The 24170-nt window shown below is 40.1% G+C and overlaps 1 protein-coding gene across 10 annotated transcripts in view; it reads right to left on the reverse strand.

The window, feature by feature from the left end:
- LOC123372697 (cAMP-specific 3',5'-cyclic phosphodiesterase 4D) overlaps positions 1–24170 on the reverse strand; it is a 618378-nt gene that overhangs the window by 45428 nt on the left and 548780 nt on the right. The window contains exon 1 of one of the 10 annotated variants that reach the window (XM_045021026.1): positions 11369–11481. The exons of the other annotated variants lie outside the window; for them this stretch is intronic. Coding sequence (XP_044876961.1) covers positions 11369–11434 — 66 coding nt within the window. The 5' untranslated portion in view covers positions 11435–11481. Of the gene's footprint in view, positions 1–11368; positions 11482–24170 lie in introns of those variants that run through there. 10 annotated transcript variants of the gene reach the window in all.

A 24170-nucleotide genomic window follows, 5' to 3' on the forward strand; every position in this document is an offset into this window, starting at 1 on the left:
CTCTAAATAGGGGAAATACACTCAGTCGGAGGCCTGTAATCTAACAAATTAGGCCAATTCAAGAGTTATGACTGGTAGACTGCAACCTCACTTTCTCACATTCTTTGATCAGGAATGAACTAGGTAAGAAAGTTGACATTTACATCAGTATAATTGGGCATCTCATTGCAATGACCAGGGCAGTTCACACAGCTATTGTTTCAGGATCTTTGAAAAATCAGGACTCAAAAAAGGTATTAGGTTGCTGATCCTGGTCATAAACATGCCTTACAGAAGAAAGATGGAGAAGCTAGCAGTAATCTTTGTCAATATAGACTGATTTATGCCTCCCAATTTCATGAGTATACTTATTTCATTTTAGCTTTTCTGAGATTTTCACCCTCAGGATACTCAAGAAAATAAAAAGTGAATGAATTGTGACTGATACCACATGCCTGGAAAGGTATAAAGCGTTGATAAAGAACTTAACTATGAAATACCAAAGTCAAAGAGAATGCTAGTGTCAATAAGGAATATTGTACCATGAATGTACAGATTTTCCTGACACCCGCTAACCAGCTCGTGGCTGGCAGCATGGGGATCACTAGCACTTTGTTATCATAGCTAATGTAACTGTGGATGCTTTTCTGAGGGCTTCTCTAAAGTAGGGAAAGTTTTACCAGTTGTATCACTACAATTATACCAGTATTACCCCCTGTATGAACATTTTGTTACTGGAAAAAGAATGGCTTTTTTGGTTAAGCTTAACTACTTCCAAAGAGACATAAGCTAAATGGAAAAGGAATTATCCCAGTATAACTATATCAATTTAAATTCACACATTAGCTTATGCTTTCTTGTGCAGTCAAGGCCTTAGTAATATAAATATTTTTTAAAAAAATTACTAAACTTTTTTCCCTAACAATATTACGTGGCAGAGAATTCCATTAGTTAATTACATGTTAGACTGAAAAGAATTTTGCTTTATCCATTTTTCCCACAGCTTCCTTCCTAGTTATCCAGTTTATACTTGCCCATAGGGTACATTCAGAAATCATTTATGGACATCCAAGGTTAAATCCAAGTAGGGCAAACTCCATGCTTGTCACAAACTAAAAACAAAAAGCAACCTCTTATATTCTGGGACTGCTATTCAAAAGTTTGTCTTTTTGTCACGACTAGTGAGGAGCAAACAAACAGAGAATGTGCCTTGACAACAAGCAGTCATAAAGCATACTGAGTGAACATCCCTTAAAGAGCATGTTCTAGGAGGACTATAAATGTAGCACTACACTTCAAACAAGGCCAAATATAATAAAGGAAATATGCAAAATAAAAGTGGAATTTTACAGAAAATTCATAATTTAAATTTAACTAATAGGGTTTGGTAGTAAGGCACAAAGTATAGAGGGATCTTACAAACTGTTTTCGTTGGGACCACATTATGTCTGGATACTTAGGGCTTGTCTACACTGCGATGTTGTTGACAAAACTTTAGTCTTTCACAGGTACTTAAGAAAGCCCTCCCCCCACCCAACCCCCCAGGAAAGACAAAGGTTTTGCCAATCCAAGTGGCAGCGTGAAGCGGCTTTGTTGGCAGGAATGCTCTCCTGCCGACAAAGCTAACGCCACTTGTGGGGCTAGAAGAATTTTGTTGGCAAAAGTACAGACAAAATACTGACAGAGAAAGTTCACACAGGCTGACTTTTAGTGACAAGGCTGTGTCCGTTCAGCCCTGTTGCTAAAAGCTGCGTAGTACAGAAAAGCCTTTAGTGGAGAACTATGACAGTAGGCCATATACCTCATGAGTTCTCTTTATGCAGGGATTCTCAAACTGGAGGTTGGGACTCCTTAGGGGGTTGCGAGGTCATTACATAGGGGGTTGCGAGCTGTCAACTTCCACCCTAAACCCCGCTTGCCTCCAGCATTTATAATGGTGTTAAATATATTAAAAAGTTTGTTTAATTTATATGTGGGGGTTGCACTCAGACGCTTGCAATGTAAATGGGGTCGCCAGTAAAAAAGTTTGAGACCCACGGTCTTTATGGAACCCACTGAGGTTCCTCCTCTTTTCTGTGGGAATAGCTGGTTGCATCACTCTGATGCTAACCTAATCAGCTGATTTAAAATCACTTAAAGTGGTCCACTCCAGCACTGTGATCTTGGGGGTGTTAACTAACAGCAAAGGCAGTTTTCTCACACAACTGCTTAGGTTAACACATCTCCTGTTTATTGATTCCAGCTATAGAGTCCTTTTGTTCTACAAAAGTCAGTTTTGAGAAAACCTCAAACCCTTTTACAAATCCTTTGAGCTGAAGTGGCTTTACATGCAACATGATGAACACTGACCAAAGAAAGCTCATTCCCTGGCTTTTTTTGGTTTCAAATAGATTTTCAAACTCAATAAACTATATAAAAAAACGTTTAATAATATACACACATACCCCAGAAAAATCACACATCTCCAATTTTCAACTGGTTAACTCTGAATTTCTTCCTGTGCGCTCTTGCATTACGGAAAAGGCCAAACAGGAGTTCACAAATGACCATCTCGCAAATATGAATGATTAATTATTATTATTGACTATTGATACTGCAACAATGTCTAGAGGCCTCAAGCAGGTTGGGGCCACATTGTGCAAGACACTGTACAAACACATGGCAAATGATAGTCCCTGCCCCAAAGAGTTTACAGTCTAAAATGTTATTTGCCTGACACAGGGAATTCCATGGGGAAGACTTGGGAACAAGGGAATGTGCACCTCTCCTATACAAGCCCTGCAAGAAATACTGAGCTTGGGGCTCTCTAACTTTTAATTTCAACATCCCTTCATGCTGTGGAACCTCTCATAATAGGGAAGTACCATGGGCAGCTGCTGAATGGAGAGCCCATGGCAGCAGGGCTGCACTGGAGCGTCAGTGCCCTACAGATACAGGAGGAGGCCCCAGAAACAATGTAAAGATGGATAGGCCTGTACCTTCAACATATCCCCCAAGATCATGTGGACTGTGGAAAATCCATAGATTCTGAGAGCGGATTTTCCTGATGGTCCCATAGTTAGGGGCAAACCTCATCCCCATCTGCAGAACAATCTGAGAAAATCTATTGTGGGAAAAACTTTGGAGTTTTCCTCCCTCCTACCACTTCTCATGTGTTTTCCCCTCGGGAGGGGTAATCTGGGACAATACCAATAGTGTTTCTTATTAGCAGTGGAATCAGCACTGTAAAAATTTCATAATTCTACAATGTGTATGGGACAAGCAGGTTTAAAAGAAGATCATCTCTCCCACAAACTGTTGCATAGTGAATAGGCAAAGACATGATGTTATATCAGTCCCTCAGCAATCATGTTTAACAGTAAACATTTAATACTAAAAAGCAATGTGAGATCTGATAATCACATGTTTTTTAAAGTTACAGACATAAGTGCTATTCATATCTGACATTTAAATTCACACTGTTCTCTGTCCTGAAAGAAAGGCAGAAATACAAAACACAAATGTGTTTTTTTATTCAATATACATATTTTTGTATGAAAACCAGACCTGAAGCAAAGCTACTATTTTTTTCTTTTAAGTATTATTGCTCGGTTACCTTTGTGTCAAGACTTTTTTTTTTAAGACACCACTCAGAAGCAGTCAGTGATAGTATAAATAAAATCATACAAGCATGGAGTGCTAGGTAACGTTGCTAACAGAAAAACAAACAAACTCAGTGGGGCCCTGACACATACATGCCATAGCAAGCTCCTATAAATCACACTCACAAGATATCAGGATTTCAAAGGCACATTGCAAGCTGTTTCACAGAGACTTGTTGATTCAAGCTCCAGTTCCTATTAAACTGGCTATCGCATCCTGATCCTGTCTGAAAAGGGTCTCTTGTTGGTGTTACTGTTCCTTCAGAGAACTAATTCATTGCTGGCTTAATCAAAAAAGAATCATTCCATTTTATGTCTTGGATACATTTTATTTGATTATGTATTTCAATGACATGCAATAAATATTTGTTTAATCAGAAATCTTCCAATCTAGCCTGAACATGACATGATTCACGTTCACATAACACCCTCCTATATCATGTATAAATGCAGACATGCACGCAAATGTAATTGATTTTTTTTTAAGTGGGCAGCCCACCCAAATGCCCCCAGAGCATATCTAAAAAAACAAGGAGGATGTTTCCAGTTCTGCAGCCTAATGTGTTGTGAGTTGGGTTTACTGGTAGGCAAGCAAGAGAAAAGATGCCTTCAAGGCAAGAAACAATGACATCCTTTGAATATGTCTGTATATTTCTTATTCAGTATTTGTGTGGGTTAACCCTTCCCCATACACAGCGTGATTAATCAGCCTTTGCAGAGGAAGTTCCTGATGTTTGGAGGGAATTAATTCATGCCAGTCCATGTATATGCCATAATGCAGCTTGGAAGCTACTGTTCCTTCCCACCACACACACACACAGAGACTCTTTCAAGGGTCTACTCCTTATGGCCCCATTGCACCAATCTATTTGGTGTTGGTGGAGAGAGACCTAATGCATGGATGTTCTGTATATACCACCACTACACAGTTAAGAACATAATAATGGCCATACTGGGTCAGACCAAAGGTCCATCCAGCCCAGTATCCTGTCTACCAACAGTGGCCAATGCCAGGTGCCCCAGAGGGAGTGAACCTAACAGGTAATGATCAAGTGATCTCTCTCCTGCCATCCATCTCCACCCAAGAATTTTAAACAAACAGAGGCTAGACCCACCATTCCTTACCCATCCTGGCTAACAGCCATTAATGGACTTAACCTCCATGATTTTATCTAGTTCTCTTTTAAATCCTGTTATAGTCCTAGCCTTCACAAACTCCCCAGGAAGGGGTTCCACAGGTTCACTGTGTGCTGTGTGAAGAAGAACTTCCTTTTATTTGTTTTAAACCTGCTGCCCATTAATTTCATTTGGTGGCCCCTAGTTCTTATATTATGGGAACAAGTAAATAACTTTTCCTTATTCACTTTCTCCACACCACTCATGATTTTATATACCTCTATCATATCCCCCCTTAGTCTCCTCTTTTCCAAGCTGAAAAGTCCTAGCCTCTTTAATCTCTCCTCTTATGGCACCGTTCCAAACCCCTAATCATTTTAGTTGCCCTTCTCTGAACTTTTGCTAATGCCAGTATATCTTTTTTGAGATGAGAGACCACATCTGTATGCAGTATTCAAGATGTGGGCGTACCATGGATTTATATAAGGACAATAAGATATTCTCCGTCTTATTCTCTATCCCTTTTTTAATGATTCCTAACATCCTGTTTGCTTTTTTGACTGCCGCTGCACACTGCATGAACGTCTTCAGAGAACTATCCACATTTAAGTGATTTGGAAGACCTTTGCACATGTGTGAATTTCACCATTTGCTACAAACATGAATAATCCAAAACAAATACAAGAATTACCTCTTAAAACAACACAGTGTATATAAGAATAGTTTTACAGGTTTCCAGTTAACTTTGTGCAAACAGATTTCAGATGAGTGGAAAGAAAATTGCTTTTTAATAGCCCCTTTACACTAGCCTGGATTAATTATTCCAATGTGGAAATCAGTTTTAAGCTAACTTTTATACCGGCTCGGAAGGATTAGATTTTTTTATCGGTCATTTCTCAATTTCACCATACACACACAAACCAATGAAAAAATGTTTCCATCAATAACTGAAATTTACACATAGGTAAAGTGACAAAAATGCAGCTTGGGAACTGATTAGAGTTTGATTTAAGGATATTTAATTTGTATATTTTGACATGTGATGCTGACAGTTTGTGGATATAAAGCTTTAGCTTTTTGAATCTCAAAGCCTATTGTCATTAAATAATTATTGTCTGACACACACACCCCTTTGCCCCTACCATAATTTCCTGCAACTGTGAAAATTTAAATAGGTAAAATTGAAAATAAGCTTAAAAATAAACATTGATATTAGCCTCAAAATTATACAGTAACTCCTCACTTTAAGTCGTCCCAGTTAACGTTGTTTCGTTGTTACGTTGCTGATCAATTAGGGAACATGCTCATTTAAAGTTGTGCAATGCTCCACTCTTACGTTGTTTGGCTACCTGCTTTCTCCACAACTGGCAGCCTCCCTATGCTCCCCCTTCCCCACCGCGCCTCCCGCCTGCCGGCAGACCCCGCGGATCAGCACCTTCCCCCTCCCCCCCCCGCCCACGGCAATCAGCTGGCTTGCGGTGTTTCGGGGCAGGAGGGAGGAGGGAAGAGCAAGGACTCGGCATGCAGGCTCCCCCTCCCTCCCATGCCTCCTGAACGCCGCAAGCCAGCTGATTGCCCTGGGCAGGAGGGAGGGGGGAGGAGCGAGGACTCAGCATGCAGGCTCCCCCTCTCTCCCCTGCCTCCTGCCAGCAGCAATCAGCTGGCTTGCGGCATTTAGAAGGGAGGGGAAGGAGGGGGGAGCAAGGACGCAGCGTGGGAAGTAAAGGGGGAGGAGGTGGAGGGGAGAAGAGGCAGGTCAAGGATGGGGGATTGGGGGAAGGGGGGGGTGGGCGGGCTGAGGCTTGAGCCCATCCCCCCTGCCCCTGGTGCTTGCAGAGTAGGGGAAGCTGCCGCTGCTGTGCAATGTGCTTCTCCTAGCCTACAGCACCTTCAGCCTCCTTGCCTGTCTCATCTCCAGTGCCAGTGGGCTGTGCCTGTGTAGGGTAAGGCAGGGGCACCTCGCACCTCCCAACTATAGTACTGTACTGTATGTACAGTATGTTTGTAAACACACAGCACCTACACACTACTTCCCCCTCCCCCCCAGCATAGTATTAAATTGCTTGTTTAAAATTGTTTAAAATGTATATAATGTCTTTTGTCTGGCAAAAAAAATTTTCCCTGGAACCTAACCCCTGCTATTTACATTAAATCTTATGGGGAAATTGGATTCGCTTAACACTGTTTCACTTAAAGTCGCATTTTTCAGGAACATAACTACAACGTTAAGTGAGGAGTTACCTTATGTCTAAAAACTGAATTCCACCAAGCCTCATTTACAGTGTATATATATATGAAGGGCTTAATCTCAACATCAATACATGAAACTCCTGTTAGTGTTACCATGGGTTACATGTGAGCACAAATGGCATGTCAGAACACCAATAAATTGGTTTTAATAAGGACATAATTTCACAGCTAAATCAATATTGCCTTTAAGCATGCAACTTAAAACTCACCAAGTTCCCAGTACATACTGTAACTTTGTACTGCAATGACATATTATAAGCACTGCTTTTATGTATAGTTTTTTTAGTCAATGAATATTCTATAGTAAAACTATTTCAAAATCTATATTAGCAGTAATTAATGATTATAGCCTAAATAGTTAAGGTCACTCATGAACTTCAAAAGCAGAGAACAGAGCATTAAAGGGAGTTAATCTAAAGCACCACACTTTCTATATAGAAAGAATTTTGGTCAGAATGTTTTTGGATCAACAATATGCCATCACCACTTGCTTTCTGTGCTATCAGATTATGAGGAGGCCTAACCTAAGGACTCCTGTCATTCATGCAAAACAAGAAACCACAGGATAGATTAAAAAAATAATTAAAATCACCTCACATACTGACAAGTGATAGAGTTGCATTAAATAAAGTAAATGATTACACTGGGTACATTCTTTGCTGAATGTCTAACATGGATAAAGAATACAGATGTATTCAAGTACGAAAGTGGCAAGACTAACCCACCTTTATTACTGAATTTCTTGTCAAAATCTCTTTTTAAGAAACACTGTATGTACCTCATATCACTCAGGTCAAACAGAACTTTCTGAAGTCCATATAAAAATAGTCTCTAACTGGAAAAATTTACTTTACAACCAAAACAAACCTGGCTTACTACTACTAGGGTTTTCTTTATTTAGATCCTGATCAAAATTATCTAAAATCAGCATTCTTCTTTCTCTTCTTTTTAAGCTTAGTGAAGGGAAAATCTTCCTTCAAGTCCTAGTCGTTTTAGTGTGAAGACGGTATGATCAATGCAGCATGCCACTGACATTAAAGGTGACTATTTTCCACATCTACCTGATAAAGAATACTCCTTTGGTTAAGCACCAGATAAATATGAATCAATGCTCAAATGTGCTGTCCAGAGGCTCGGCTGATAGCTACTGAAGCAGAATTAAGCTATGTAAAGTTCTTGACACTGTCAGTACATAACCTATAAAAACTATTTTCCAAATGGGCACAGAGCCCTTCAGTGATAAAGACAAGATCTGAAAATGCAGCGTACCTGCAGGCCACAGGACTAGTCAGAGGACAGTACAGAAGATGCTGGGAAGGTCTTGGTGAGAAGCTCAATTTCTTCATCCCCATCTGCCAACACAGCCTGCTTCTTTCGATCTTGCTTACAGGCTCCCTATTTTTTTATCAGCTTTAGGCTAGAATGTGTCTAAGTAAATGTGAAGCACTCTCTAACAGTTCCTGGCTTCTGAAAACAGAAAGCATTCTCTATGTTCCCCCCGCTTCAACCCCAAAACCTCCAGGCTGCTGTGAAGAGAGAAGGTGTCCCATAGTCTACCCACCCAGTTGATTTCTGCAGTATGTGTGTATATCTGCTTCTCCAGATCTCTCTCTGTATTCTGTTTGCTATAAGGGTAGAGAAGTCTCTACATCCCCTCTCCATTTTGTGTTCTCATATCCTCTACATAGGTCCAGTGCTTGCTTCAGCTGTGGCTCATAGTTTTCCCACGACAGGAGTTGGGTGAATTTAGCTGATTCTTGTCAATTTACACTGTTTTTCACAGGGTTCTGAATAGAAGCTTGGCAAAGCTCTAAGCAGCAAGAACTGTATCTTGGCAGAGTCAAACACACCAGTCCATTGCTTTACACTGGGTTCATTTTCACAAGGTTATTTTTCCAGCCACAGGGACTGGAACCTTTTAATAAAGAGCTTAAATTTTGCAGTAGATGGATCTGCCCCTTCACTTACTCAGGACAATTTCTGCAGTGACAATAACAAATAGGCAACTGGATTTTTCAAGCCCTGTGATAAGAGGTAAAGATAGCAAAGGAAAATAGTGAATGGCTCAATCCAAAACCCACTGAAGTTAACTACAAGACTCCCATTGACTTCAATGGGCATTAGATCAGGCCCTGATTGAATTAAAAAAATGTGTTAAAATGCTTCAAGAATATTTAAGCAGAGGTTCAAGTGGTATCTTTCAACAGCAGAATTCCATACGCTACTGGACCAAAGGGCAGCAGTGACTTGATTAAACAAATACAACATTATCATAGGCAATCCATGGGTTTCTATACCTTGTCTAAGTCATCTTGCTCTAGCAAGCATTGAAATAGGAGCTCATATCTGATAATATTCAGCAGGGCTCAGAAATCTTAGATTTTTCACACTCACAAAGGTGAGTGAGGGGACATACCCCATCAATTTCTACTTAATTTAGCATTTCATATATATGCTGTTGAATATTAGTAGTGGTTTACTATATGTTATTTAACACATTAACTACCAACATAGTAAATTCTAGTGAAAACACAAGATACAAGTATCAGAGGGGTAGCCGTGCTAGTCTGGATCTGTAAAAGCAGCAAAGAGTCTTGTGGCACCTTATAGACTAACAGATGTTTTGGAGCATGAGCTTTCGTGGGTGCATCCGACGAAGTGGGTATTTACCCACGAAAGCTCATGCTCCAAAACGTCTGTTAGTCTATAAGGTGCCACAAGACTCTTTGCTGCTTTCACAAGATACGAGTTTGCTGACAACAAGCAACAAACATTCATGTCCTGTCTATGCTGCAATTTACAGTTGTGTTAATTAACATATGGTAAAATGTGACTAAAAATTCAAGGGTAAATATACCCAGGCTTGTGATCGTATAACCTTTCAAATGCGAATGGAGTATATGCCAAAGCTAAGGTGTCTTTCTAAGGGACTCTGCAGTTCCCAAGGTGCAGAGTCTTGTCAGTTTTCAATGCTGCAATCCAGAATTCTGTTATCAGTAACATTAGTGACAAGCAGCAAAGAATCCTGTGGCACCTTATAGACTAACAGACGGTTTGCAGCATGAGCTTTCGTGGGTGAATACCCACTTCTTCGGATGCAAGTCTTTGGATGACTTGCATCCGAAGAAGTGGGTATTCACCCACGAAAGCTCATGCTGCAAACCGTCTGTTAGTCTATAAGGTGCCACAGGATTCTTTGCTGCTTCTACAGAACCAGACTAACACGGCTACCCCTCTGATACTTGATTAGTGACAAGGATGAGGTCAACATAATACTGTGGTAGTGTGGCAAAGCTGTGAGCAGCAGCAGAGGCAGACACAGGAGCAAAAATGAGGCTGGGAAAAGAGTAGAATTGTGCAGACCTTCTACCCCCATGGCAGCCAAGAAGTTCTGTAGGGGACAGAAGAAACAGAAAATCCTCCTCTCTCCCAGCAGTAAGTGGCATTGAGCTTCATATTTCAACACTGACTATCCAAAGGCTGATACAAATGAGAAACAGCATCTGCAGCCAGCACGCTCCCTGCTTTGAGCAGTTGGATATAGCTGGCCTTCTCACCAGGGCATATCTACTGAAGGTCCACACTCGTCTTTCACCTTTATCTCTGGTTAAGAGGGTTAGTCCTCCAAGTCTGGTAAATGTTTCAAATTCTGATCATATAATACACAAACAAACAAATAGTACTACACACACATCAACAGATAGTCCTTTTACAGCATTACAGCCACAACCTCTGCCCCCTCAAAACTAGAAAAGACGAAACAGAGGTGCAGCAGCACTAGGGTTTTAATCTGCTTGGAAGAATACAAAACAATATAGTTATAGAGATGTTTTTCTGCTACAATTCTACTTTACACCCGTTATACAGTCTTAGGTGTTATTGCCATATCATCTCTCTTATGAAGTAGTCTTTCAGTAATATAAGGACAAAATTGTAAATACGAACATCAGACTATAGATGTATATTAAATTGAGTTAAAAAACATGCACACAAAGAAAAAAACATTGTTTTGTTTTAGTCCTTCAATCCCAAGATTATTTTTGTGCGAGTATTCCTATGCATTCTGATATCTTCTATCTGGAATATTTTTCAATTTAGTCATTTCATTGTAAAGCCAAGTTTTGTAAACAAGGATTAACTAAAAGTTATCCCAGAAATTCCAGGCACATGCATCTGACTATATATTTTTTACAGACTGCAACAACATCTTCACAACGATGATATTTAAAAGATCTCCTGTAATTGAATCTTTAAAGCTTTTTTCTACAGCACCACACCTAAACTACTCTATATCCCTCCAAGCACCAACATTTATTCATTTGTTTTACTGATGTTGAAAAACCAAAAAGCAGGTAATTATCAAACATGAAATGCAGTCTTACCTGGATCCAATATTCAGATGTACAAAACTTTGGCCATACTTCATAGTGTAAGCAACGCACAATCATTTTACTTAGAAATATTATGCCCTCTGTTTCAATAATTAGGCATCCAAAGAGATATACTATGATTTGTTTGTCAAACAATTTCTCACATTAGTATTTCTCAGGAGTAAGTGTGCTCTGATATCCAGCTAAAGTTTCCATTGCAAGTGAAAAATCAGTTAGTTCAAAGAAACCCTTAAATTCCCCAGAAGTTAGTAATTAAAGACATTGTTTTTGCAAGCTGTCTTCTTGCAAATACTGTGTTTCACAAAAATTCTGATGTACACATAGAGAACAGCTTTTAAATCCAGCAAGATACTTTCTGGCTTCTTGTAGACCCATACTATCCTGCATTTACTCCAAAATGGCAGCCTGATCTCTCCTCGTTGCTATGGACACATCATACGTCAGACCTGCACTTTTTTTTTTTCAGACCTGTTTGTTTATGACAGGCCTAGGTGCTTCCTATTATGGTGTCTGCATCAGCACAGCATGCCATTCGCCAGTAATAAGAGCCAGCGGCAGCCACCGAGGTGATCAGCATGCAGCAGAGGACAGAGATGCTGAGGAATCTGAGCATGCTCACTGTAAAACTGCATAGAATGGCTGTTTCAAGAACGGTTAAACAGCATACAAATAATGAATCTTGATTTTGCTGGGAACAGTGCTCTCAAACACGATTTTCTGTGGCAGCAGATATTTAATACAGGGGAGCTAAAAGACAAAAGTGAGAATCCTGGTGGATGACATCTTTAGAGAACAAAATAAACATGGAACTTGAGAAGATCTAAAATACTTATCTGTCCTCCCAACTTCTGAAAAGCTGGTAGGGAGCTGCTATAGCAAGAGCACAGCATATACTATCCGTATGAATTCTTTCATGACTAAGTGTTGAATGAAATTCCAGCATTAGAATGGATTATTTTCCTTCCAGTTACAAAAGTGAGCATGCTTTGGTTTTTCTATGTACATTCAGAGGGAGACATGGCTCAGACTGAAGGTATGACAACCCTCAGACCCTCCACCCACCACTGTGGCCAAACCCTCTCAAACATATATCCGTAGCTTAGGATAAGACAGACCATTGCCAAATGACCACACCTGCTCAGAGGAGGCAAGGGTTAAGCCCATACTGATATATTTGGGCCCATTCACTATACATTTGGAAATAACACGAACACCATTTGAGTGCTAATTCCAATTTCTGGATAACTTCAGCTATATATATGTTTAATAGTGTCAGAGGCTTTTACATTGCTGATCATGCAAAATACATGAGAGTTCTAATCTCAAGTGCAATCCTGGAGTCAGCAAGAGTTACAAAGTGGTCACCATCCTGATAAAGCAAGGTTAGAGAAGTACAAACCAAAAACCGTTTTCCACAGATCTTTATTATAAACATATTTTCAAAATATTTTAACGTTATTTGTATTTATTATTATTTAGATTGTGACAGTGTCTAATACAGGGATAGGCAACCTATGGCACGCGTGCCGAAGGCAGCACACAAGCTGATTTTCAGTGGCACTCACGCTGCTTGGGTCCTGGCCACCAGTCTGGGGGGCTCTGCATTTTAATTTAATTTAATTTTAAATGAAGGTTCTTAAACATTTTAAAGACCTTATTTACTTTACATACAACAATAGTTTAGTTATATATTATAGACTTATAGAAAGAGACCTTCTAAAAACGTTAAAATGTATTACTGGCACGCGAAACCTTAAATTAGAATGAATAAATGAAAACTCGGCACACCACTTCTAAAAGTTTATATTAGACCAGGGGCGGTCTAATATAAACTAAGCACTTACTGAGCACAGAAGACACACTATCTGCTATAAAGAGCGCACAATCTAAAAATACAATATTTTAGGATTTATTCCAGTATTTAATGTTTTTGTTTAATACTTTTGTTGGAAGATCCACAACTCCACTCCACCCAGAACCCTGATTCAATCTCTGTTCTTATTTCTTATCTCTTCTGCATCCTTTTTGTTCCACTAATGATGCATACCTCACTTTCTTCCACTCTCCTCTTTGTGACTTCTTCCTGGCTCTCCTTTTCAGGTTGGAACTCCTTCTCTATTCCAATGCATCAAAGGTGAAATCCTGGCTCTCCTGAAATCAATGGGAAAACTCCCATTGATTTCACTACAGACAGAATTTCAATCCAAGTGTCTATCCTCTCTTCATTCAAATCAGCCCTGAAAACTAACTTTTTCCAGGAAGCTTACAACAATTGCTTCCCACATCAAAAAATGCTCTCATGAATCACATGCTTACTTTGCAAAAATTGCTCTTAAATAGCAGTACTCTCTGTGTCTTCCAGGAGACCCCTCTGTTGTCTGTATGTTTGGATTATAAACTCCTCAAGGTAAGGTCTTAGTTTGAATTTTATACAGCACCAAGCGCACTGTTAGAGTTTTATAAATTGTAAATAAAATTATAAAATATATAATAAATGGACCTACATTTCTAGCCTTTGTAATTAAGATAACTTTCTCAATATGAACTGATGCAGTTCTGTCTTCCAGAGCCTACAGACTGATATCACGAAACAGTGATTATAAGGGTGTCCTGAACGAACCCATTCATCTCAGTGAGGCAGTAAACAACTCTTTGAAACCACATTATGACAACTGAAATGTCAACATTCTTAATTCGTTTAATGCTGACCACTTGAGAAGAAATTTCAAATTTATGTGCTTATCTTGTGTAGTTTGATTTATTAGACTGTTATGTTAAAACACTAGTTAAGTAACACTGCCTTTAAAACTCCTGCTAAACTGGTTAAATTAACACCTAGTGGGGAGCATAGGGTACAAGGTCAGCTAATATGGCTTTAAATGTGTCAACCTGCATCTTAATGGGGTTTTTCAGCCACATTAAATTAACATGATTGAAAAACACCCTTTTTGCACATCAAGGCCTACCGGTAGCTCTTGTCTAGGCTAGAGGCTTATCTCGATAGGGAAATTTACCAGCAGAACGATAGCAATATAATTATGCCACTATTACTCCATGTGTGTAAAAATCTGATTCTGGAATCAAGAATATCTTTTTTTCAGTTTAGTTTATGTCACTTTGAAAGTTCTGCTGGCAAAGTTTCCCATGTAGACAAACCCTAGGATATAAGGTGAGTTGTTAAAACATGTTACCTAATGTGTTCTTAAATGTTTGAAATGCCTAGTGTAGACAAGACACATTGCCTAAACACAGGCTAAACTGGTGAAGTGAAAGCCTATGGGAAGCCTAGCATGTTAAACTATATGCTGCCTGCTCTACAGTAGACTTTTGGAATGGGATAGTTAGACTGGATCATGTTCTATTATCAAAATCCTTGTCTAGACAAGTGTGAGAGCTTTCTGGGGGTGGGGCTGGCTAATTTACATTAGCAGAGTGGGGCCCTGATCCTTGATTGGGGCTTCTAAGCACTGCTATTATAGAAATAATAAATATGAAGTCTTGTATCTAACACACACAAATGAGAGTCAGGAGAACTGCATTCTATTTCTGGTCTGCCTATGACATGTGTCACCTTGCACTTTGTGCCTCAGTTTCCCAACCGGTAAATTGGGGATAATATTGGTTTAACAGTGAGCATTGTCTGTAAATCCGTTTGAGTTCCTTTAATATTATGCATTGTAGAAGTAAAATCTATTATTATAGAGTAACATCATCCATCCTCTATTTCACAGGATCTGTAGTACAGGAAGATGAAAGAAAAGAAACATTTGATAATAAGAGTTGAAATATGAAAAGACATTGCAACTTTGAGTTGTTTCAGAGGTCAAACAATTTCTGGTATTGCAGTCTTGTGTAATATATTCAGGATTATTTTAAATAAGTTCATTAACCACTCAAGCTTGACTTGGTAGGAATTAAAAGCTGACCTGTGAACAGTATAGATGGACTACTAGAATGCAAAACTGTTTTTTTAGTCTGATTTTTGAACTACCCTCTAATTATGATAAAAGATTGAAGCAGTACTATGAATCTCTCTTTTTTTTTTTTAAATAACAAGCTAGCATTCTCGTCTCCTGCCATCACAAAGGACTGGCTGAGTTTTATGAACATTGCTCTTTTATTCAAAAACAGAAAAACAGAAAAAGTAATTTGTCTGGCTGACCACTCATCAGTGGTTTACTACTTAATTAACAGAAAACATAAACTGTTTGAATAGTATTTTAGGAAATCTTGTAAACAGGCACTGTGAACTAGTTTGGTTCACTGGTCTCTGAGATTATGGCCTTGTCTATGCAGGCAATTCGCCCCAGTCCCACTATAGGCAGGCAAAGCTGATAAAAGCCACAATTTGCACTAGTACAGTTCACCACAGTTTCAAACAGGGATAAGCAGTGCCAGTGCACATCATGGGTTAACTTGCCAGCACTAGAGGTTTGCAGTTATGCTGGTGGCAGGCCACCAATGACTGTAACTGGCATAAATCTTTGGTGTAGACATGTCCTTGGTAAAAGTAAAATCTAGCAATGGTAAATCCATCTCAAAGCTGGAAACATAGGTTAGAGAGAGAAAAATCTCTTAAATATATAGTGTTTTAGTAAAGGATTACAAAGCAAAATATGAAACAACATAATCAAGTAAGCAAAACTGCTTCTGATTTCTCTGTCGTATTGCAACTGCACTGATATTTCAGTGGATATCATATTCACTGCATTAAAAGTTATTTAGGCAAGGAAATACCTATAGTTAAAAATGCACAACAAACAAAACAGGAGAAAGATCATTCCTCCATCTTTGAAGTGCTTCAAGTCTTATGACCTAACCATCACTACTTCAGTACACAGCATAATATCCAGGAGATTCTGGTGGATCTTTAAGGCAGAATTTAGAACCAAGTAACTAGAAGCCTTTATGAGTAACTGCAAAACCATTATTAACAAGGTGAGCAATTATGAAGTGCTCATTTACATAAAATCCATTTCTAAGTAATATCCTTGCAATAGTCAATACTATTTTCTTAGGAAAGACATTAAGGTTTTTTGTGAGTATGCTCTAAAAAGTAGCACCTACATTTACATTTTACTTCCAATAAAACATTTTTTTAAATTGTCAAAGAAATATTTCATATTCAAATATATATGATGGATGAAAACCAGGCTCATTTACCCACATCATGCCCTAAACTATTTTCACTGATTATTACTTCATAATATTTTCTATTTTTACTACATTGTTATGTGGTGTTATACTTGAAGGAAAGAATTTTTGATACCTGTGCAAAAGTAAAGAGGCTATAAAAAGGGGTGATTGTACGTCAGTGTGCAGGGACTGGGAACATTGCTACATTGAGGTGTATGGAGGAAGTCATTAGAGCCCCGGAAGACGACAGACTGGTAAAATCACCTCTACTGGGTTGAGACTGCATAAGTGGTAAGAGATATTCCATCTCCTAAGGCACTGCTTAGGGTAGCTAAAAAGGGGCATAGTCACAGGCTTTTGGAGATCAAAGGAAATCTAAACTCTCTAACTGATTGGGGTAGGAAGCAACTGTGGGTCTAAGCTCAGGCAAGCAGGCAGACAGAGTTCCAGGTTCTAGGTACTAGCTTCAGGTATTAGGTTGTCTGCTAAAATCCACAGTTATGGGACAGACCCCAAGTGCTTTTTGCTGCAGCTGGTTGGGGCAGCAGGAAGGAGCTAAGTTGTGTAGAGCTGACAGCTGCTTGTAAAGAGACACACAGATAGTGAGGAAGTGCTTTCCTCTGAGTGCGGCTTGCTCACTGCTTGGAGTTGTCGTTTTCTCCTAGGCATAGAACTCAATGCTCCTTTCATCTAGCATGAAGCGGAGAGATGGCAGTGCAAAGCCCAATCCCTACCCCGGCCAAGGCCCTACCTAGGAGATGAGCAGCAGATCTGCTAGGCAGGTTTAAAACAAACAAAAGGAAGTATTTTTTCACACAATGCACAGTCAACCTGTGGAACTCCTTGCCAGAGTATGTTGTGAAGGCCAAGACTATAACAGGATTAAAAAAAGATAGGCTAGGTCCATCAATGGCTATTAGCCAGCATGGACAGGGACGGTGCCCGAAGCCTCTGTTTGCCAGAAGCTGGGAATGGGTGACGGGGGATGGATCCCTTGAGGATTACCTGTTCCGTTCATTCCCTCTGGGGCACCTGGCACTGTCCACTGTCGGAAGACAGGATACTGGGCTAGATGGACCTTTGGTCTGACCTCATATGGCCGTTCTTATGTTCTTATGGCTGTTCAGGGGAAAGCATTTTCCTAACTCCCCAGACGGTCCTTGACAAGCTGTTGCCTGACCTCAGTGTCCCTGATCTCTCATGCACTCATCACCCACTACACCAGTATTACAGCACAGGGATTCCTTGTCACCCAAAGCTGGCCCACTAGAGGAAACAAAGGCTGCTCTCACTCACCTGCACAGAGTCCCAAGTCTAGCAGCTGAGACCCTGCCTATCTCTTTTCAGACCCATAATCTCACCCACTGCATGTTTGTTTTTTCTCTTGACGCAACAACAGCCCAAAATCTCAGACCCACTTTCAACACTCCTTGCAGATTTGCTCCTTAGAAGGACAGGGTATCCAGCTGACTTTTCTCACTTGTAGGCAGCAAGACTTTTCCTTCTGGGATGAATGGTGGGTGTGAAGTCCCCTGCAAAGCTACTCTTGCCATATCTGTGTCTGTGTGAAGACACTGCAGTACTTAAATGGCAAGGAGGGCCTTGTAGGAGTCCTCTGTATTATGGTAAATTTCACCCACGACGCCTGCTCCTGTAAGTCTTTTCACAGTGCATACTAGGAAGTGCCTTACCTACACTCATCACTGTGCTTATCTTAGTGCAAGTTTGTTGTGCTCCTGCACAAGTGTGGCCAGACTTACATGGGAGCAAGTAAGGTTAAGTACTAAGCATACTGACCTAACACAGAGGTCTCAGGACTTTTGTATACCCGCTCCATAGCATAAAAAAGGAGCAGAAAATGAGGAAAGGGCTTGTTTGAGGAGATTTGGGTTTAAGTCAGGGGTGGGCAAACTATGGCTCGCGGGCTGGATCCAGTCCACCAGCCATTTTAAGCCGGGGAACAGGGTCAGGGGCTGCTCCACGCAGCTCCTGGAAGCAACTGCATGGCCCCACACCGGTGCTCCAGCTGGGGCGCAGGGTTGGGGGCTGCTCCACACAGCTCCCGGAAGCCATGGCATGGCCCCCCTCCAGTGCGCCAGACAGGAAGCAGGGTCAGGGGCTGCTCCACGCGGCTCCCAAAAGCAGTGGCATGGCCCATCTCCAGCTCCTATGCGCTCTGCTCCAATGGCTCCCTCCGGCATGCTAATGGGAGCTGCAGGGGCGGTGCCTGTGGACAGGGCAGCATGCAGAGCCGCCTGGCCACACCTCCACATAGGAACTGGAGAAGGGACATGCTGCTACTTCTGGTAGCTGCTTGAGGTAAGTGCCGTCCGGAGCCTGCATCCCTGAGCCTCCAACCGTGTTCCAATCCCCTGCCCCAGCCCTGATCTCCCTCCCGCCCTCCAAACCCCTTGATCCTAGCCTGGAGCCCCCTCTTGCTCCCCAAACCCCTCATCCCCAGCCCCACTCCAGAGCCCGTACCTCCAACCGGAGCCCTCAAACCCCTCCCCCGCATCCCATTCTCCCACACCCTGAACTCCCCATTTCTGGCCCCATCCCAGAGCCTGCACCCTCAACCAGAGCTCTCACCCCCTCCCGCACCCCAACCCCAATTTTGTGAGCATTCATGGCCCACCATACAATTTCTATTCCCAGATGTGGCCCTCGGGCCAAAAAGTTTGCCCACCCCTGGTTTAAGTACAATTCTTCCGGCATGCAAATTGGGTGCTTAGCTACACATTCATCTTCTGCTTTACTCTTGCTATGAAGCAAGGCTAAGCATGGTGATCCTGTAGAAATCCTCTCATCAATGCATTCCCTCTTTAGTTCATCACTTTTTAGCTCCTACATATACAGATAACATCCCACACCTGTGCTGTACAAAATGAAACCCTCAATGAATAAGTACTTCCTGATGCTACACTCAATGAAGTTTTTGCATGAGAACAGCCACATCTTATTCATTTCTAATTCTTGTCAGAATTGGCATGCATACTCAAGTAAGGAGCTAACCACATCCTTGGATTTTCCTAGAAAGATCAAGAACATCAAGAGCCAATTAAACTATCATGTCAACTAGCCAAGTGTAATGGCATTGCCAGACATTATATAAGAATGCTGTCACGCAATAAGCTGCAGAAATTTTTGGAACCGATTATCAGCTGCCTTTATCGCTGAACAGCAAAACAGAGGACCTACCAGTTTTGCAACAAAATTGAGTCGTGATATTAGCAAATTCCTTTTCCACTATTTTATTTCCAGCACATATTTTATTATGTGTAATAGCTGAAACCTAAGAGAGTGACTGATAAAGAAATCCTCTTAAATTGGATATGACAGCATTAGCCTTTTTCTCTAATTGGAAACAGGTCACTCTAATCTATGACCATGACATAAGAAGATACTATTTTACTTTGGCTGAGCTTACAAATTTGGTAAAAAATTCTATAAAATATAAAACTTCTATACATGGAATATCATTCCTGAAGACAAGATGCTGGTCATGTAACAAACTATGTCAAGGTAACCAGAAGTGATTCAAAAGGACAAGACTAAAAAGTAGTCAGTCTGTTAATAAAAGCTGACTTCTCAATGGTGATTCATTCTTTCATACCATAACATTAGCCACTTCCTTTATTTCTAGTAAGATGCACTGTATCCATCTAGATGACCATCACTATATTATCTGAGTGCCTCCCAGAGGAAAGAGTAAAGATGCCAATGAGTTCATACAATAATGAAAATAAAATCCAGTAAGGAAAACAATTTTGGTTTCATGTGACTCAGTGGTTGTTCTAAACAGTCATTTTAATTCTAATTCTTAACAAAATATTTGGGACTTATATAGTGCTTTACATTTTCAAACCACTATACAGACATTAAACTAATGCACACTTCTCTGATAGGTAGGTAGGTAAGTACTGTTTTCCTAATTTATGGAGAAACTGAGGCAGAAAAGGCTTGCCTGAGGGTAAATAGATAGTCTTTGGCACAGCAGGTGTAAGAACTTAGGAATTCCTGGCTCCCAGTCCTAAGATCAAACCACTAAAAAAAATACATAAATATATGGCAAAATAAAGTGAAAGGAACATCGCCAACTTATAAATCACACTAGCATCCAAATATCTTTTTCCCCACTCCTTTTACAAGTAACATCTACGATTACTGTGATAGGGAAAAAAAAGAGGGTGAAAAATACTTCTCTTTTTTAGTTCCAGTTTGTTTACTTTGTGCATTTGGCAGCATTTGCTGCCTAGTTAACTTAGTTTCACTCCTTCCCCTATGCTAGTCAGTTTCCCGTGTTATTTGTACAAGTCTTTCACACAGCAGTAAAGGAGAAGAAAAATACTTTTCTCAATAGGTAAATGTGATTATTAAATAACAAAAATCGGCAGGGGACCTCAGTGCCAGGTGTAAAAAACTCATTATTTTAAATCAACTAGATTTCAAGTTGACTGTTTTTCCTTTAAGTCTCATTCTTGTTATCCTTAATGTTTACAATTAAGAAATTTAAATTGTGTATAAAATGCAATTCACTGTAATGAAATGTTCAAACTAATCCCTGTTCTCTTTATTTTTGTTTAAATTCTTTTTCAGCGGGTGGTGGTATGGTCAGAATTTTCAGCTGACTACAGGGCATGGATGGCCATTACAGGACCATGAAATGTATTCTTTCAGTGCCTGAATATGGCCACAAATATTTGTATTGGTGCTCATAGAAAGTAGTCTTTGAGTCTGAGAGATGGTTGGATGCATTGCTGCTTTGGGAATCTGCATTTTATTTTTACTCAACAACTCAAAGGAACTTTTGCATAGTCACTTGATAAATACCCGCATAAACACATAACCTGCTATACACGTTTGACAGCTACAACTTTATTTGATGTATCAAATCAGTAGCTGTTTTGTGTGGTAAAACTAAATAAAACATAAATCTTTCTAACTCTGATGTTTCGAGAAATTTCTTGGAGAAATAGTGCATTCACAGTAAACAGGTCTGGGACCACTAACCCAAGGTTAGCAAGAATGTATCAACATACTGTAACTAACAGTGATCCTCACTGACTTTTGTTCCCACCGCTTTTGATGAATCACAAAGCTAGCAAAGAACGTTATCATTATCTGTGGTAAACTTCAACATGCACTGAAACATTTCTGTGTTTAAATTCAGATACAGAGACACGCTAAAATAATATGCTAGAGATTTTTGCAAAAATCATAAATACAGAAGTGAAAACATGTTTGCATGTTAGTTTCATTATACGCACTCCTCTATATTTAACTCATCTACAAATTAGTACAGTCCTGTGGAAAATGTTTGCTAGATCTTTATTAGTAGCACCTCTGGACCTCAGTCAAGTTTAAGGGGCCCATTGTGCTAGGTACTGCACAAGCACGCACACACACACATGCATACAGGTCTCTGCCCAGGAGAATTTACAATCTAAGACTTTTTTAAAAAGGATAAAGAGTAAACAATAATAAAAATAAAACACCACCACATACAACCTAGAAATTTTTTAAAAAGATGATTTGCTTGTATGATTGTACCAAACTGTAAGTTAAGCATCCAAATCCCTGCTCAGCACCTACCTTAAAGTTAGGATTTTCAAAAGTGCACCAGCACTCACAGCGTATTCTGAAGTTAGCAGGCACCTCTGCAAATTAATGCATTTTTATTTAGGCATCTAAATATGCATCAGGAAGCCTAACTTTCAGCACCCAAGTTTGAAAATTGTTGGCCTAATATGAAAAGCCTCAGTTCTAGCAAACATTAAATGGAAAGGCACATCAACGAATGGGGCATCCAGTCTGCATGCCTTACCCACTATTGCCAATCCAAGGGCTCAAAAATCAGGAGTCTGGTCCCCAGAAATCATGAGATGAGAAAAAAAATATTTCTTTTATTCTGCCTTCTGTTTTTTGAGCCTTTAGGGATTACGTTTTCAAGCTTTTCTCCACAACCATGTGGGCTAAACACATACTTTATTTTTTAAATGAAAGCTGAGATTATCTGGCACTCATGTGATTCCAGGAGCTAGGGACTTACGAAAAAACATCAAATAGTTCAAAATTCACAATAAAATCATTAGAGTTGGCAACGTGCTTATTGACTACAGAAATAAACTCATTATTTGATTGGGATGTTCTTCTGAACTCTGATTTATTTATAGAGCCATGCATATAGACCGGGGTGAGATTGTGTGCTGTTCCTCCAAGAAATTACTTTTGGGCCTTCTCAATTCTGGCATGGTCAGGGAATGGCACAACCCCTAAATAACTTAAGCATTCCAGGAAGCTGCTCTGAGTTATGGCAGCCCTGGCTGAACTGTCTACCGGGCAGCTCCAGGCTATAGAGCTGCCCAGAATCGCCATAGCTCTCTGGGCTACACTCACTCCCCTGGCATGCCCAAGCTTGCGATGGGGCCTGTGGAGCACCACCTATGGCTACCTTACACGGTGCCTGCACTGTGGAAATTCCCACACAACCAGCCAAGGGCCTTTTACATCCCTGTGCACTACCACAGTGGTGTGGTTCCTCAAGATGCTCCCTCGTATTTATACCAACTCTGCTTTCCTGAGTCCATAGCTATGAGTTTGCATGTCACTGATTACTATTTATTGTGTACCAATAGCATGCTCCAAACTGTATAAACACAGGACTCAATCTGTATTGAGATCAGATAGAGGAGCCTTCTGTGCTTGAGTAGAGACTTAATGAAGTCAGTCGAACTCAATAAGGGCTCAATCGTCCATGCTATCAGATCAAGATAGTAGCTGTACAGTAGACATGGTCCCTGGCCTAAGAAGTTTATAGTATAGTTCTGACACATACGAGGCACAGACTACTGTAACCTGATAGGCATTCTTTCCTCTAATATAGCTGCTTTTGCACCCCTGATATGAGTGAGTCCTTAGCTGGTGCAAAGACAGTATAGCCAGTTCCTATGCCACTCCACTATGTTTAAAAGACTCACACAAACAGGGGAAATTGACTGACAGCACAGGGGAAAGAGTAAACTGAACTGACTATGAAGAAAGTGCTGCCAAATGCACAAAGTAAACAAATTGGAAATAAAAAAGAGAAGTATCTTTCCCGCACAATCTCTATTTTTTTTTCAATTACAGTGATCTTTTGATGTCACTTGTAAAAATGGTGGGCAAAGAACATATTCAGATACTAGTGTTATTTATAAGTTGTTGGTTCCCTTTCACTTTATTTTGCTATACATTTTTGTATTTTTCTAATGCTTAGATCCTAGTACTGCGGTCAGGCATTCCTGAGTTCTTTTCCCTGTTGTACAAAAGGCTACCTGTTTACCCTTAGACTAGACTTCTCTGCCTCAGTTTTCCCTTGAATTAGGATAACAGTATCTATCTACATATCTACCAGGGATGTCGTGAGCATTAGTTAATGTTAGTATAATTATTTTAAAATGTAACGTGTTGTATAAATACTAGATATTTTTACAAATAATTAGAATTAGAATGACTGTTCATAACAACTCCTGCAACATTTGAAACTGAAATCTTTTTTATATCAGTCTTGCATCTGAAGAAGTGGGTATTCACCCACGAAAGCTCATGCTGCAAAACGTCTGTTAGTCTATAAGGTGCCACAGGATTCTTTGCTGCTTTTACTGAAATCTTTTTCTTA

Source organism: Mauremys mutica, chromosome 6, assembly GCF_020497125.1.
Source record: "Mauremys mutica isolate MM-2020 ecotype Southern chromosome 6, ASM2049712v1, whole genome shotgun sequence".
Taxonomy (NCBI): Eukaryota; Metazoa; Chordata; order Testudines; family Geoemydidae; genus Mauremys; species Mauremys mutica.